The 15,907-nt window shown below is 43.3% G+C and overlaps 1 protein-coding gene across 1 annotated transcript in view; it reads left to right on the top strand.

Moving 5' to 3' along the window:
- Positions 1-6,938, top strand: part of PARM1 (prostate androgen-regulated mucin-like protein 1) — a 135,863-nt gene extending 128,925 nt beyond the window's left edge. The window contains exon 5 of the mRNA XM_052641782.1: positions 6,775-6,938. Within this exon, the coding sequence (XP_052497742.1) occupies positions 6,775-6,859 (85 nt within the window). The 3' untranslated portion in view covers positions 6,860-6,938. The remainder of the gene's footprint in view (positions 1-6,774) is intronic.
- Positions 6,939-15,907: the final 8,969 nt, after the last annotated feature.

Below are 15,907 nucleotides of genomic sequence, written 5' to 3' on the forward strand. Positions count from 1 at the left end.
TTCCTCTATTTCTTTGTATTGTTCATTTCAGAAGACTTGCTTATCTCTTCTTGCTATATTCTGGAACTGAACCCTGCAATTCAGTTTTGTATATTTCTCCCTTTCTTCCTTGCTCTTTACTTCTCTTCTTTCCTCAGCTATTTGCAAGCCTCCTCAGACAACGACTTTGCTTTCTTGCATTCCTTTTTCTTTGGGATGGTTCTGGTCACTGCCTCCTGTACAATGTTATGACCATCTGTCCATGGTTCTTCAGGCTCTCAGTCTATCAGATGTAATCCCTTAAATCTGTTCATCACCTCCATTGTATAATCATAAGGATTTGATTTAAGTCATACTTGAATGGCCTAGTGGTTTTTCCTCCTTTCTTCAATTTAAGTCTGACTTTCACAACAAGGAGTTCATGATCTGAGCCAATTTTGTGTAGCAAAACAATGTGGCACTCAGCTCCCAGTCCTATTTTTGCTGACTGTATAGAATTTCTCTATCTTCGGCTACAAATATAATTAATCTGATTTCTGTATTGACCATTTGGCGATGTCTGTGTGTAGAGTCATCACTTATGTTTTTGGAAGAGAGTGTTTTCTATGCCCAGCATGTTATCTGGATGAATCTCTGTTAGCCTTTGCCCTGCTTCATTTTGTACTGCAAGGCCAAACTTTCCTGTTTTTCCAGCTATCTCTTGACTTCCTACTTTTGCATTCCAATCCCTTATGATGAAAAGGACATCATTTTTGGTGTTAGTTCTAGAAGGTTTTGTAGGTCTTCATAGAACTAGTCAACTTCAGCTTCTTCAGCATCAGTGGTTGGAACAAAGACTTGGACTATTGTGATGTTGAATGGTTTGCCTTGGAAAGGAACCAAGATCGTTCTATAATTTTTGAGATTGCACTCACGTACTGCATTTTGGACTCTTTTGTTAACGATGAGAGTTACTTCATTTCTTCTAAGGGATGCTCCCACTGGAATGTAAGCTCCCTTAGGACAGGAATTTCTGTCTCTTAGTTCACTAGAATAGCCCGGAATAAGGCCCCAGAATAAGGCCTGATCAATGGTAACTTTTCAATGAATAAGTGAAAGAAGCCAGGCAGGGAAATGAGAATCAGGAGAAAAAAAAGCCACAGACATAAACAAAGGAGACAGTGACAGCTACACAAAAACTGGCTTTGCTAATGGATGATGCGAGTCTAAGGCTTAATGGCTAATGACTAATGAGCTGCAAGTTCAGTTTTGTTTTCCCAGCACTAAGCCATATCTTACTCATATTTATAACTCTCCTTTTTAGCATGTAATAAGCCCCAATGATTGAATGACAAGATACACTTAACTAGGGACAAGAAGACCTTAGGAGGAATAGTAATAAGCAAAGTTGTAGACTTGTTGGAGACCTGGAGCTGACCCTTATAAAGGAGAAGGTGTTTTCTAAAATATGTTTGTCTCGACAAAGAATAAAGGTAAACACTTCATTCATTTTCAAAGACTGTTGAGTTCCATTAAGTATTGATGCTATAGCTATCTTAAAATAGGTATGTTTTCACAGTTGCGGGAAAGGCTTCAAACCACAAGCATCACCACTACATTTACCAGTTGTCACCAAGAAGGCATCACTGACCAGTTGGGGCGAGGGGAGAGGGAGTGGGCACTGCTGCTTTGTTAGAGCAAAACCCACTTGAGAAGAAAGCAATGAGGCAAGAGCTTCGCATAAATCATATCCCATTTTGTCCCCTTGGGTTCTGTTTTTAGCTAACGAAACCATCTGAGACAGTAGAACAACAGTGAGAAGAAGCATAGTGTCATTGATTTACAGGGGCTGTGAGCTCATGCTGAATGCTTTAAAGCCATGTCATTGCATAAGAGAAATTCTAATTTTCTTTCCTCTTCTAATCTTTAAGGTCAAAATTGTAGCTTTGGCCCTCTGTGTTCCTTTTTTTTTTTTTTTTTGGAGTATAATTGCTTTACAATGTTGTATTGATTTCTGCTGCACAACAAAGGGAATCAGCTATATGTATACATACATCCCCTTCCTCTTGAGCCTCCCTCTCACCCTGCCCCTCATCCCATCCCTCTAAGTCATCCCAGAGCACCAAGCTGAGCTCCCTATGCTATACAGGAGCTTCCCACTAGCTTTCTGCTTTACACACAATAGTGTAAAGAGGAGAGAAAATTAGAATTTCTCCTATGCAATGATATGGCTTTAAAGCATTCAGCATGAGCTCACAGCCCCTGTAAATCAATGACACTATCCTTCTTGTCACTGTTGTTCTACTGTCTCAGATGGTTTCGTTAGCTAAAAACAGAACCCAAGGGGACAAAATGGGATATGATATATGTCAATTCTACTGTCTTAGTTCGATACCCCCTCTTCTCCCCATGCCCTCCCCCTGACCTCTGTGTCCACAAGTCTCTATGTCTGCATCTGCTAAAGTCTCTATTCCTGCCCTGCTAAAATAGGTTCATCAATACCGTTTTTCTAGATTCCGTATATGTGCGAATTGCCACAGGCCATACTAATCCCAGTAGTAAAGAATCGCCCTCAATGCAGGAGACACGGGAAATGAGGGTTCAATCTCTGGGTCAGGAAGATCCCCTGGAGGAGGAAATGGCAACCCACTCTAGTATTCTTGCCAGGAAAATTCCATGGACAGAACAGCCTGGCAGGCTACAGTTGCAGAGTTGGATGCGACTAAGTGACTGGGCACATACTAATCCCTGCTGGTATTGACCAAGGAAACTGTATTTTCTCTGTGTCCTGTTTATATGCTACACTGGATCTAAGCAGTGATCATTAAGTATTTATAAAAGTATCATTGTGTTAAGAGCAACATATCAGACATTCAGAAAATTAGAAGCAAAGTAGGTCATAATCTGCCCCCCGGGAGGTTTACCATCTAAGGCAGCCAATGCACGGCCAAGGGAAGCCTTAGCTGTGCTGGCTGCCCTGCTGGTCTTCATGAAGCAATGGAGTAGACAAAACTGCCTTGACCTGACGATGATGTCATTCATACAGAAGGCTCTTCAGATTGAAATTAGATCAGCCGCCTTGCAGTGCAGAGCCAACTGACCTTAGTTTTAGTAGCAGCCCTCCCATGACATCATAGAAACAGCCTTTCAGATCCCTGGAACTAAGCCCCATCTTCCTAATCTTGAGAGTGGGAGCTTTTTCACCACTTCAGACTCCACAAATGCCAATCTGGAAAAGTCCCCCATTTCCATCTAAAACATGTCATGATTTAAGAAGTTCTAACCTGGAGAGCTAGTTGAAAGTGATCATTAATGATTCTCTACTTATCTCACAGACATGTACACACACACAAACACACACACACAACGATGTGTTTGCCTTCCTCTTGCTGCAGCATTACAGGATTTACCCAAACCTGGCTTGAATTCCAGCTCACCCAATTCCTCTTGTTTAGGTTCATAATAAAACATGCCCTTTGGGTTTGGTGGGGCTTCTCTGGTGGCTCGGATGGTAGAGTATCTGTCTGCAATGCAGGAGACCTGCGTTTGTTCCATGGGTCAGGAAGATCCCCTAGAGAAGGACATAGATACCCACTCGAGCATTCTTGCCTGGAGAGTCCTATGGACAGAGGAACCTGACAGGCTACAGTCCACGGGGTCTCAAGAGTCAGACACGACTGAGCAGCCACACTGCTACAGGTTCAGTACATTCCCAAATCCATTTCATCTCTATCTCCTACGTTGCTTTCTTCATTTATCAGTAATTTGTTCAAGTCACAGTTCATTCAAACAAGAAGACAAAGAAAAATGAAAGCTCCGTCTTTTCCCGTTATTTTACTAGTGTGTGTGTGTGTGTGTGTGTGTAGTAGTAGTAATAGTAGTAGTAGTAGACATCTCTTACAACACAAGAGATTCAGGTATAGCTCTGATCAAATAGTCTTGCCTGAAATAACCACAAGCAGTAAGACCTGATGCCCAGAAGATTTTTTAATCCTCTAACCCGACTCCAGCATGGTAATAATTTCATTTAATTATAATATAAGAAGCTGGTTTTATAACCATGCCTGGGGCATAGTTTCAGGAGTTCCTGGTGAAAGTGAAGGAGGTTCAATTTTCACTCAGTAAACTTTTTTATTCTTTGCACACCTACCATGAGTTCCTATATGTTTCATTATAATAAAAATTGAAAAGCAATGTTGGCCAACATTTATTGTGCCTTTACTATGTGCCAGGTCTTTTATATGCATTACCTCATTTAATCCACCCAAAAATTATAATGCATTTTTTTTTGTTTCTCCATTTTATAGATGAAGAAATATGGGGTTAAAAATATAGTCTAGGATGTACATCTATAGGTCCAACTGATATTTTATGAGAATAAAATTATATGATCGATATAAAAATGCTGTGAGAAGTTACATTACCATGCAAAGGTGAGGCAGGAAAATTCTATCAATAAGAGAATGTGTTTATTGGGTACTTGTTGGCCAGGCTTGCCACAGTAAATCATGCTGAAATTTAGGCCCAGCGCCAATCTTATAAGGGCTTCCCTGGTGACTCAGTGGTAAAGAATCCACCTGCCAATGTAGGAGATGCAGGCTGAATCCCTGGGTCAGGAAGATCCCCTGGAGGAGGAAATGGCAACCCACTCCAGTGTTCTTGCCGGAGACATCTCATTGACAGAGGAGTCAGGTGGGCAGGCTACTGTCCTTGAGAGCACAAAGAATCAGGATGCACCAGTCTTGTAATCCCTAGGTTTCTACTTATACATTCCATGCTTCCATTTCTCAACCATCCAGTTAAAGGCTTTGATTGGAATTGAAGGTGTTAAGCGTGGATGGAGTGTTCAACACTAACCTCCCCTATTCCTGCCAATCAATAGATCAGTGGTGTGTTATTTGTGATCTCTTTCCTTCTCACACCCCCAGAGATGAGCATGCACCTTTAGGAAAACGAAGTACACTGTGGACGTTTTCAGGTATATAGACTGGGTGAGCATGCACCTTTAGGGAAAACGAAGTACACTGTGGACGTTTTCAGGTATATAGACTGGGTCCACTGAGCCAGCCTTCAGGACAGAAATCAGAATCTTGAAAGCTAAGAGGCTGAAGCCAACACATCAACAATCTGGTTCTTTTCAAGATCATCTCTTCTCAAATACCTGACAGATATAAGTAAGTTTAGAAGAGTGACAGCAATTATTTTAGCAACAGAAAGAAGTATATAACAAATGCTTTTTGTGCCTCTTGTGTTGTATTTTCATTTTGTTTAATTTTCATATTTAGGTGAGAAAGAAATTAGGGGGGTATGTTTGTCTGTACTATATATATAGCATTCCTGATTTCCAGTGGCAAGGTGTAAAAATTCACAAGCTAGCCTGAATCTCAGAGGCACCAGAGTCTCATTTTGTAATATTCTCTCAGTCCTCTCATTAGTTTTAGTCTTAAAATGCCATAATCCTTTCCAGGAAGCTCCCATCTTGTGAACAGATTCAACTTTCAGGATTTTTTTTTTTCCAATCACTGTTTCTTCCATAAACATTTATTGAGGACTTACTATTTGTTGAGGATTTACTCTTCTAGGTGCTGGAATTAGAGTTAAGAACAAATACATCAGGCAAATAATCCATACATGAAGTTTAATTACAGGAGAGAGGCAATAACAGTATAAATAAGTAAATTATAGGGTATGTTAGAAGGTGATGAGTACTATGAGTAAAATTAAGCAGGGAGTCCTGTGGGATGGGAGTTGCAAGTTTAAATAGATTTTCTAAGGAAGGCTGCCTTGAGAAGGTAACATTTGTGCAGACTTGAAGGAAATGAAAAGAACTGTGTGGAAGTCTGGAGGAAAAATGTTCCAAGATGAGGGAACAGTAAGTGCAAAGGCCCTGAAGCAAGTGTGTCAGGCATGAGCAGAAAGAGCAAGAGGCACTGGCAAATACCTGACGTGCTCGGAGAGGTAATAACCGGAGCCAGACCCTGTAGGGCTTTGCAACCTATCATGGTGACTTTGGCTTTTACTCTGTGTGGAATGAGGGGCTGCTCAATGGTTTCAAATGGAAGAATGATAACAATCTGATTTCAGGGTCTTTTAGAAATAATAATTGTGGAACAAGTTCCTGGGATGACCCAGCAAAGCCTGATCAGTGCATATTGCCACTGAACTCAGGTGCTAATCAAACTCTAAGAAACTGAGCTCAGAGCACTGGGCTCAGATCCCAGAGGTAGGGGCTCAACTCATAGCTCAGTTGGGTGACTTTGGGTGTGTCCGTTAACATCTCTGAGCCCTATTTTCCTCATCGAAGAAGTAAGGATAAGCAATACTGGACCATGGCTTTGTTTCGAGGCTCACATGACCATGGAACATAGAAAAACTCTGTAGATGATGATAAAACATTATATGAAGTTCAGGGGGGTGGTGAGAGTATCAGTGGGTCTGGTTCTGTCATTATCATTTCAGGGAAAATGAAGTCCAGAACCTAAGCCCAAATGCCAGGAATGCAACCTTTGCTTTCCGCTTGCTTCTTATTAAGTAGCCTTGGAAACGGAGCCTCTTCCCTCTCCAGCACCAGAGGTCAATGAGAGAGACAAGAGCCCAGCAGATCTCAACAGAAGGTGCCAGTAGGGTTCCCAGTGGATCAGTCATAACTTACAGGGAGTTTGCAGACTGGGGCCTCCCTGCTTGATGGATCTGCTGCCAAGAGTTTGCTCTGTGAAGAATCACATCTTCCCTTCCCCTTCGGGCCCCAGGGCACGGGGCTGTCCGCAACATGGGCAACTTCTCCAAATAACCACAGCCTCTTCTCCTTCCCACCAGGCATTCCTCCTACGGAAGGCTCTTGGATGACCACGACTACGGGTCCTGGGGAAACTACAACAACCCTCTGTATGATGACTCCTAACAAAAGAACGTGGCCGGGATGAGGAATAACTGTCTTTATTTATCAGTGCTTATCCAGTAGAATTAATAACACGTACCTGAGGCGCCTTGAGCGACAATCCTGTTTTGTTGGTCTGGTTGTTTTGTTTTCTTCCTCCCTCTCCTCTGGCTGCTACAACTTCTCCTTTCTGGTACCAAAAACCAAAAAAAAAACAAAATTATTTGAAAGTGAGTGGAGTCTGATATGCAGCGGACATGGGCCAACCCTGAGCCATCCAGGCTGGATGCCACGGTGTTGACGTCTCTACCTAGCGGGGGTCCCACCAAGAGAAGAACCAGGAAGAGGGATGGATCAAGTTGTGTCATCAGGGGAACTTTTAGGGGAACTTTCTGTGTGTGGTATTTCTTAAACTTTTCTTTATGAAATTACATTAAATCTTGATGAGGGGAAAGGCCATGAGTGCTAGGACGAGTTCGCCCTACAGGTAAGGAAGCAGGGGTTTCTCAGATTCCTTTTTAATCTTTGTTTATCTGGTTGTGTCTGATTGGATACCTGCTTGGCTCTGCAAGCTGGAGGCCAGCTTCTTAGCTGCCTAATTAGGGAGAGAGGAAGCAAGAAGGTGCCCTGGAGGGGACCAGCCAGCCGAGTACTACTACAGAGTAGCAAACTGCTGTTGGATCTCAGCGTGCCAGCCTCCTGGCCACCCCTCCAGGCCACCTGTGTCTGCTAAGGATGCCCGGTTATCTAGCCAGCTGCAGATGGGACCCCAGCCCACAAGCTTTCAGTGGAGTTGCGGTTCCGCAGGAGAAGGCTGTGCAGAGTTTAAAGGGAGAGGCGTGTGGAGTGAGTCTAGAGTTGGGGAGGGGTGGTGCGTGGAGGAGGGTAGGAGGGAAGTGGGGGCAACACGCATTGAATACCTCATTAAGGAAGGTAGGATCAGCCCCCAGTGACTGTCAGAGGCATCCGCTGCATGGAGGAACCTGTAGAATCCTTGCTTTCTACCCACAAAGCAACTGGTTCACTGCCTTACTGTCTGTTGGATAATGGCTGTAAACTTTTTTTGGTTTCAGTTTTTTGAAGGCTCTTGTTTTTCTGCAATTACTCAGTGAGCCTTTTCCATAGGAAATAGACACAGTGATTAATCCATTTATTTTTCCCAAATGCTTACCTTGCTAATTCTGCCATTTAATAAATGAACACCCCTGGGTACACAGTTTTAAAATCCTGGGTCACAAATTTTGAGAAAGAACTGATTGTCTTTGCGGTCATCCATTTCCAGCCATGTTCTCAACAGCAGGTAATTTCACCCCACTGCCCCATTGGGAACATTTGAAAATACCTGGTATAATTTTTGAGTGTCATTCCCTAAGGGGTGCTACCAGTGGGTAGAGGCCATGGATGTGGTCACCATCCCACAAGGCAGAAGATAGCCCACCCCAACTGAGAGTTATCCGCCACAAATGTCAATAGTGCCAAGTGTGAGAAACCCTAATTTATTGCAATGCCCATTGTGACAAAACAAGACGTTCCAGGTTAGTGATAGTTTCTACTTTTAACTCAATGAAATGATTCGTTAAATTTTTATCTGAAAAAGTATTTAGTTTGTTGGCGTTGTATTTAAAGTATTTAGTTTGATGAGTCGCTTTTGCACCTTTTTATTTCTCTGTGTTTTCTAGATAGCTTTATTTCATGGCTCTAACCCTGTCCTCCTGAAACACCTGGTAATAGCAACTGGCATCTTATGTCTGATTTCATGGAGTACAAAATATACATTAAGTTCTGTTTCAAAATGTGTTCTCTTGTCCGACACTATCATACAGAACGTAAAACTGCATTTTTTATTTCTAAACGTGGACCTGCTGCCACAACTCTGTTTAGTTTCCAGAAACTTGACCTTGGACTCATCCTGTCACTTGCTATGACCCAACGAAGTACTGGCATGAAAACGGCCACTGCCGGGCAGTTCTAAACCTCTCTGGTGTCAGAAACATTAGAGCTGTGCTACTTTCCACAGCCTGCCAACCCCCAGCTCTGAAAGAAATTAATCCTAAACTCCCTAGGTACCAAAGGAGAGTGAGCAATCCCCAGAAGTATTTTATAACAGGAGGAGGGAATGAGAAGTAGGCTTCCAGGAATTCTCATATCTCTGATTATGAAAATTTTTAAAAAGTGGACTTTCTCAGAAAAGTGGCCAGGAATGACCAAATGTGCCCCCTTTTAGCAATGGTTGGCCTGAATAACTGTCCCTCTTTCCCACCCACAGCCTTCCCCCCATAGGCTTTCGGTTTGGCAAAGGACACTTCAACAAAAACAAAGGACATGCCATATGTTTTCTTTTCACTCGGACACAGATATGTTGACAAAATGTCTATGAAGCCCCTTTGGAGAGGTGGTCTTTTGGATGTTGCTTCAGTCAAAAACCCTGGGTGAGAGGGACCAGCCTCTTCCCAGGGAATCCTGACCAATTATAAATCACTGGGTCAGCAAGCAGCTTTCCTCACCAAGGCTGCTATTGTACAAGAGCCTTTGATAGGTTGGTTGCTCTTATGAACTTCTGCATCTTTGTGATAAAGAGAGGGCTCTGGACCTGCAGCACATGCATTCTGCAAGGTGACAGCTTCCCCTAAACACTCGAGAACTCCTTGTTATGTTAGTAGAAAACACCTATGGCTTGAACCTTATTTTGCCAAGTGCATTTTTCTGTGTTTGAGTTAGCCAAAAATGTTAACAACTGCATTCAACACACACACACACACAAAACATATACCAATAAGTGACGTCCTTTATCTCAGGGAGCAAGTCTGTTCAAGGTCTACACAAGGGAAATGACTCCAGTGGGGCTACAACAACCACATACCATCCAGGCACTGGACTAGTCAGAAAGTGTTAGAGAGAATGTCACTCACACTAGAAGAAGCCCCTTCTAGAATATAGGTTACAAATGCTGACAGAATGGGCTTCAACCTTGTTTTCTTGTGGCCCCAATGAAGGCTCCGGCCCTCCCTGGACGTCTGTGTCTTCATTTCTTAGGCAGGCGTGATGGTGTCCTATGGACCTCACCCCATGCTACCTCACAAATCTGTTGTGAGGATTAATGAAGTCATGTCTACAGTGTTTTTAGTTTCTGGAGAAAAATATTTATAGACATTTTAAGTATTACATAGATGTATAAGTGATCTTGGTTTCTTGTTTGGTGTGTTGTTTTACTTAAATGTATAAAATGACACCTGTATAGTAGCTGCATACAGACAGCTGTTAGAGCTCTGAGCTGTGCCCCAATGCCACTGCCTGACTTCCTGGGACCACAAAGGATGGTTTCCATCCCGGAATGAAAGGATGGCCCAGGATGCAGGTCTCACAGACTGTTGAGTTAGGGTAACACATGTGGATATCTGAGTGCTAACAGCCGTGGACCTGGCCTTTACCATCCCAAAGTCTGAGTTCTTTGTGGAGTTGATTTGGGTTTACCATCATCTGTTTGCCCTTTGTCTTGCTTGCAGAGGTGCATGGTTCAATCCTTTGCATCTGGGAAATGAATTTTGCAACTGGGCCAGATGCTAATTTGCACGTTGATTCACCTTCTTTGCCTTTTACCTCTTTTGGCAAATGAATGTACCATTTCAACTTTGATTTGAAAGTGCTAATTGATATTGGTAATAGTGCTAACCAAGAGACCAATGCCAGATTGCTTTCTTGGGGTAAGCTCACACCATTTAAAGATGGAAAGACGTGCAACTTCTTTGCTATTTGATGTCATTGTATCTACATTTGTTGTAAGACATATTGCATACTAATGATAATTATATCAATTAAAGTTCTTAAAAGCTTGCATCTGACAGTGGTGATTCACACTTTGATTTTTTTTGTTATTCAAGCCATTTGGTTGCTGTGCTTGGTACTGCTCACATTAAGCAGCCATGGCTCCGTCTTAGAAAAAATTTATCCCATATCAATAAATAATACTTTCTGCAGAGTGGGAAGTTCTCTCTGATCTTGAAACAGAATTGAAGGATGTCAGAAATGGAGAAACTTTCCAAGCAGTGATTTTACTCTTAACTATATACCATGCCTTATAAAATAGTTGTAAAAAGAAACACTTTGATTTGATAGTTATATATAATAAGTTATATTAAGGTGGTAGCAATACATTTGATACTTGCTTTGTTCTCCTTCAGAAACACTCAGCATACGCATCCTATCTGACAGTGAAGTAGTAGGCAGTTTTAATCATCCAGAATATTATTTCCACCCCCAGAAGCCAACCGAAGACTATTCTAATTCTGAAGAAAATGGCAATAGCAAAGCCCAGGCATCTCGCAACATAGGAAAGAAAGGGATACTGTTGCAAACTAGAGCACATTGATTTGATGATGGATTTAAACTTAAGGTCAGACTTAATACGTTTAGATACCTGCCTTCCAGTGCCACAACGTGGAGGACTCATGGGGAGGAGTCAAGATGGACCAAGAGGACAAGACATGAAACAAGCCCCTCCCCACTGATCATTCAGAGGACATGCCATGGCCCTAACAACAATAACTCCATTATTCCAAGCTTGCCTGCACAGGTTTGGTCAGAAAGCACATTAAGTGTGCATAGAAAGGAAAAGCCTAATAATAATTTGTAGTGTTCACATCTTTTGAATTACTGGGTCAGATCAGTTTTTTCCCCTGTAGCATAGCTTTTCCAAGTCAAGTCATAATCTGTTTCAATGGTTGAGTAACCTATCTCCAATCTTTTACTCTCCTAAAATTCAACAGTGTGCCCCAATAGCTAGTAGCTATATTTTGATTTTTTGTCAGAAAGGATTGAGTCGTAAGTGACAATTAAAAACACTGATCAAGGGACTTTCCTGGTGGTCCAGTCACTAGGACTCTGCACTCCCAAGGCAGAAGGCCCAGGTTAAATCTCTGGTCAGGGAACTAGACCTCATATGCTGCAACTAAACATCCCACATGCCACAACTAAGAGCGGACACAGCCAAATAAATAATCAAAAAAAGACAGCTCTGATCAAACTGGGAAAAACACTTATAAGATCTCTCAAAGGATGTAGTCTCTGGTGTGTATAGAATGTACTTTGTTTTCTGGACCAAAACAGTATTCATCAGCTCTAGTCAACAAATATATGGTGTTTCTATTTAAGCAAGACACTGAATATTTACTATTAAAAAAAGAAGTAATGCATATTCATGAGGAACTTTTGGGGACCTGTGGACAACTGTCTAATGTATTCCTTGCATCACCTCTAGTGGTTTTCACACTCTCGTCTTACAGATGGGGAAGCTGAGGTTCCAGGATATCAAATTCATTCATGCATGGACTGAATCCTTCTGTCTGCTCCATAATGAAAAAGATGGCCTCTGCTCTCCATGTATTTACAGTTTAGTAAGTAGCAGAGGTGGGATTCAAACCAAGTCTATCTGTCACCAGACCTCTTTCCACCCAAGGGACTGGCATCTGATGTAAATATAATCCAGGTCTTAAGACTGTCACATCCCTTGCAAAGTCCCCCATCAGCTATTTCAGGCGATCTCAAGAGTGCCTGGCATGCAGCCCAGAGCAAGCCCAGTCAGCTCCCAAGCACATGTCCCCCTGCCAGGCACTGTCACCTTTCTGCCGACTCCTGCTGCCCCGCCAGGTTATGTTCTCTGCCAAGGAGGAGACTGCCTCACCTCATCCCTGATCTGCTAGGGCACTGCCATTGCCCAGGATCTTAGTGAAAACCTCACTCTTATTGTCCTCTTGCAGCCTCGTCGCTCTCCCAGGAGTCTAGCATAAGTCCACAGCAGCCTGGGCTTGGGGGTGCTGCCCTTGGCATCACTGACCCCACTTGTCTGAAGCCTCCATCACCACGCTAACCTGTCTTTCCTCAGTGTCGTTGTAACAATGCTTATTTTCACATAGCACTTAGTATGAGAAAGATACTGTTCTAAGCATTTTACATGGATTAACATCTCATGGGGTAGATACTGCTAATAGCCCCATTATACAGATACTTATACTACAGACCTTAGTTTCTTCATCTGTATAATGGGGCTATTAACAGTATTGCTATTAACAGATTGCCCTAGGTCATGCAGTTGGTAAGTGGTGTGGCAGGATTCGACTGTCACCAGCGGACCTCCAGAGCCCATGTGCTTGGCCACTTCCACAGAACCCTGACTCGGTGCCAGAGATTCCTGCCACAGATGCTGGGCCAGCCATCTCAGTGAACCCAATGGGACTGCTGCTGCTGCTGCTAAGTCGCTTCAGTCATGTCCGACTCTGTGAGGTCAAAGCTGGGCAAGATTCCTGCCTCTAGGAAGGTTTCTAGAATAGCCAGAGGGACCCACTCTTAGGGCATCCGGCTGACCAGATTCTGAGCTGCCTCTGTGTAGATTCTGGCACTGGCCTCTATGTAGATTCAACCAAGGTCACCTACCAAAGTCACCCAACCATTGTAATCAACAGCAAGGACTCCAGGGTGACCCTTCTCTGTCACCAGACCACACAGCCGCTACGGTGAGACAGTCCAGACCGCCATCTTGTTCTCCCACTGACCACATCTCCCTTGGCACTCAGACAGAAGTCGCTGTGACAAACTGCTGGGCAGAGTGTTGAAAAGTTCCAGTCGGTCAGAGGCCAGGAGTTGCCAGGTGGTATGAGAGTCACATGACCACACTCAGCCCTTGTGCCAGGACATTCAGCCTTGTCATGGGGGTTCATCAGAGAGAGAGAGAGAAAAAAAAAAACACTTTTCCTTGAATTTCTGGGATGTTTATTAAAATCTTAATCCAAAGTTAAGGATTTCAGATAGAAATGGAGTCTTTTTAAAATTTTCATTGAAGTATAGTTGCTTTACAAAAACTCAAAACAGACCTCTGATATGACCCAGCAATCCCACTCCTGGGCATATAGCCAGAGAAAACCATAATTTAAAAAGATACGTGCACCCCAAAGTTCATTGCAGCACTGTTTACGATAGCCAGAACATAGAAGCAACCTAAATATCCATCAACAGAGGAACAGATAAGGAAGATGTAGAACATATGTACAGTGAAATGTTAGCCACAGAAAGGAAAGAAATGAGACTCTTACACAAGCTTTGCAAGAGCAGGAAGAAAAAAGGTTAGGCAAGCCGTGCCGGGTAACTGCTGACGTTCTTGGGTCTCTGAGAGGCTGTGACATCTCAGGCTGCGGCTATGAGGCAGATGGTTCTTGGGAGCTCGTGGAGAAGCGAAGCTGCCTACACATCTTGACAGCAACAGTTTCTGGAGAATGGCTTGCCTTGTCCATATCGTACCCGAGAACTACTTGTGGACAAGCTCTAGCCAGACCCCCACAGGAAAGGAGATTGCAAAACACATGGTTCCTGCCTTCTCTGTATTTCAGAGGACAGCATGGTAATGATTCTGAGCTGAATATAGAGAGCAGGGCCCATCCCTTTACCCCAGGTTAGAATTTCCCCCAAAAGACATAACATCACCTTATTCCTAACGTGATGCAAGTGTCCCTTACACAGCTAAGGATACACTCACTAGCCCCTGAAAAAGAAAGACACCACCTCCCATATGTCACTTAACCTCCCAAAATATTTCCTCCTAGTTCAGGTACAATGATTGCTCTTCTGTGAGTTAAATGCCAAATTACAGGGTTAACTGCTTTATAGTAGATGGGGGGGGGGGGGTGAGAAAGGAGAGAAAAGGGACTGAATAATGTATATACACCTATCAAGTCTAGGAGGAGAATATGCATAGTTATGAAACACTTCCTCTCCACATCTAGTCACGTGGCACATTGCTATCTGTAGCTTTCTTCTCCCACTTACCATCATAGGCTCTTTTTGTCCTCAATCAACACCTCCTCTGGTTGTGGTTCTTTCCGTGGCAGGATGATGCAAATGTTCTGTCAAAACGTGAGTACAACTTGGGACTGGAAAAAATAAAGGAGCTCCTGGACTGGACACTGTTTTTATAATGCTACTGCTTTGTCTTGCTCATAGTCATTAAATTTATATATATAAATATATATATATATAGCTGTTACTTCTATTTTCTTTATAAAGATAATAAGTGTGGTTTTATGAAACCACAAAATACATATATTTTTAGTTTGACCTAATTTTTTGACCTGCACATTATGTGACATCTTAGTTCCCCAACTAGGGATCAAACCCATGCCTCCTGCTTTGGAAGAACTGGACCACCAGGGAAGTCCCAAATTTGACCTAACTTTTAAATGAATGGGGGGAGGGGAGACAGTTCACACTGCATATAATGTGCCAAATACTCTCCTCTCCCTACTTTCATTGCCCTTCCCTCTCTTTCTGCCCAGCCTTCCAACCCACCTCATCCATCCCAACAAATAGGAAAAAAAAAAAAAAAAGGTGGGTGGAGAAAATAGAGAAAAATCCCTTTCAGCACTTTGCCTGCTGCAGGCAGAGCCGTGGTCATCCCTACCCCCATCCACCTACCCACCAGTGACTCCCAGCTCCCCACCTCTGTCTGGAGTCTTCTGAAAAGGATGAAGGCTTCAGAAAGCTGGAGCATGATAAAAGCCCTGCTGGGACGAGCAGGGGAGAGGAAACGCAGGATTTCCTTTCATTGATTCACTTTCAGCATAGAAGTTCCAACAGCCATACCGCCCTCCCTCTCCCACCAGTCGCCCTCCCTCTGGGGAAGAAACTCCAGGCTGAGGATGGGTTTGTGTGCTCAGTCAATCATGGACAATTCTTTGATACCCCATAGACTGTAGCCCACTGGACTTCTCTGTCCATGGAATTCTCCAGCCAAAAATTCTGTAGTGGGTCGCCATTTCTTTCTTCAGGGGATCTTCTGGACCCAGGGATTGAACCTGCATCTCCTGCATTGACAGGCAAATTCTTTACCACTGTGTCACCTGGGAAGCCCAGTAGATGGGTTTCAGTTCAGTTCAATTCAGTTCAGTCGCTCAGTCGTGTCCGACTCTTTGTGACCCCATGAACAGCAAGCAGCACACCAGGGCTCCCTGCCCATCATCAATTCCTGGAGTCCAGTCAAACCCATGTCCATCGAGTCAGTGATGCCATCCAACCATCTCATCCTCTGTT

The sequence above is a fragment of the Budorcas taxicolor genome, chromosome 6 (genome assembly GCF_023091745.1).
Source record: "Budorcas taxicolor isolate Tak-1 chromosome 6, Takin1.1, whole genome shotgun sequence".
In the NCBI taxonomy this organism is placed as follows: Eukaryota; Metazoa; Chordata; class Mammalia; order Artiodactyla; family Bovidae; genus Budorcas; species Budorcas taxicolor.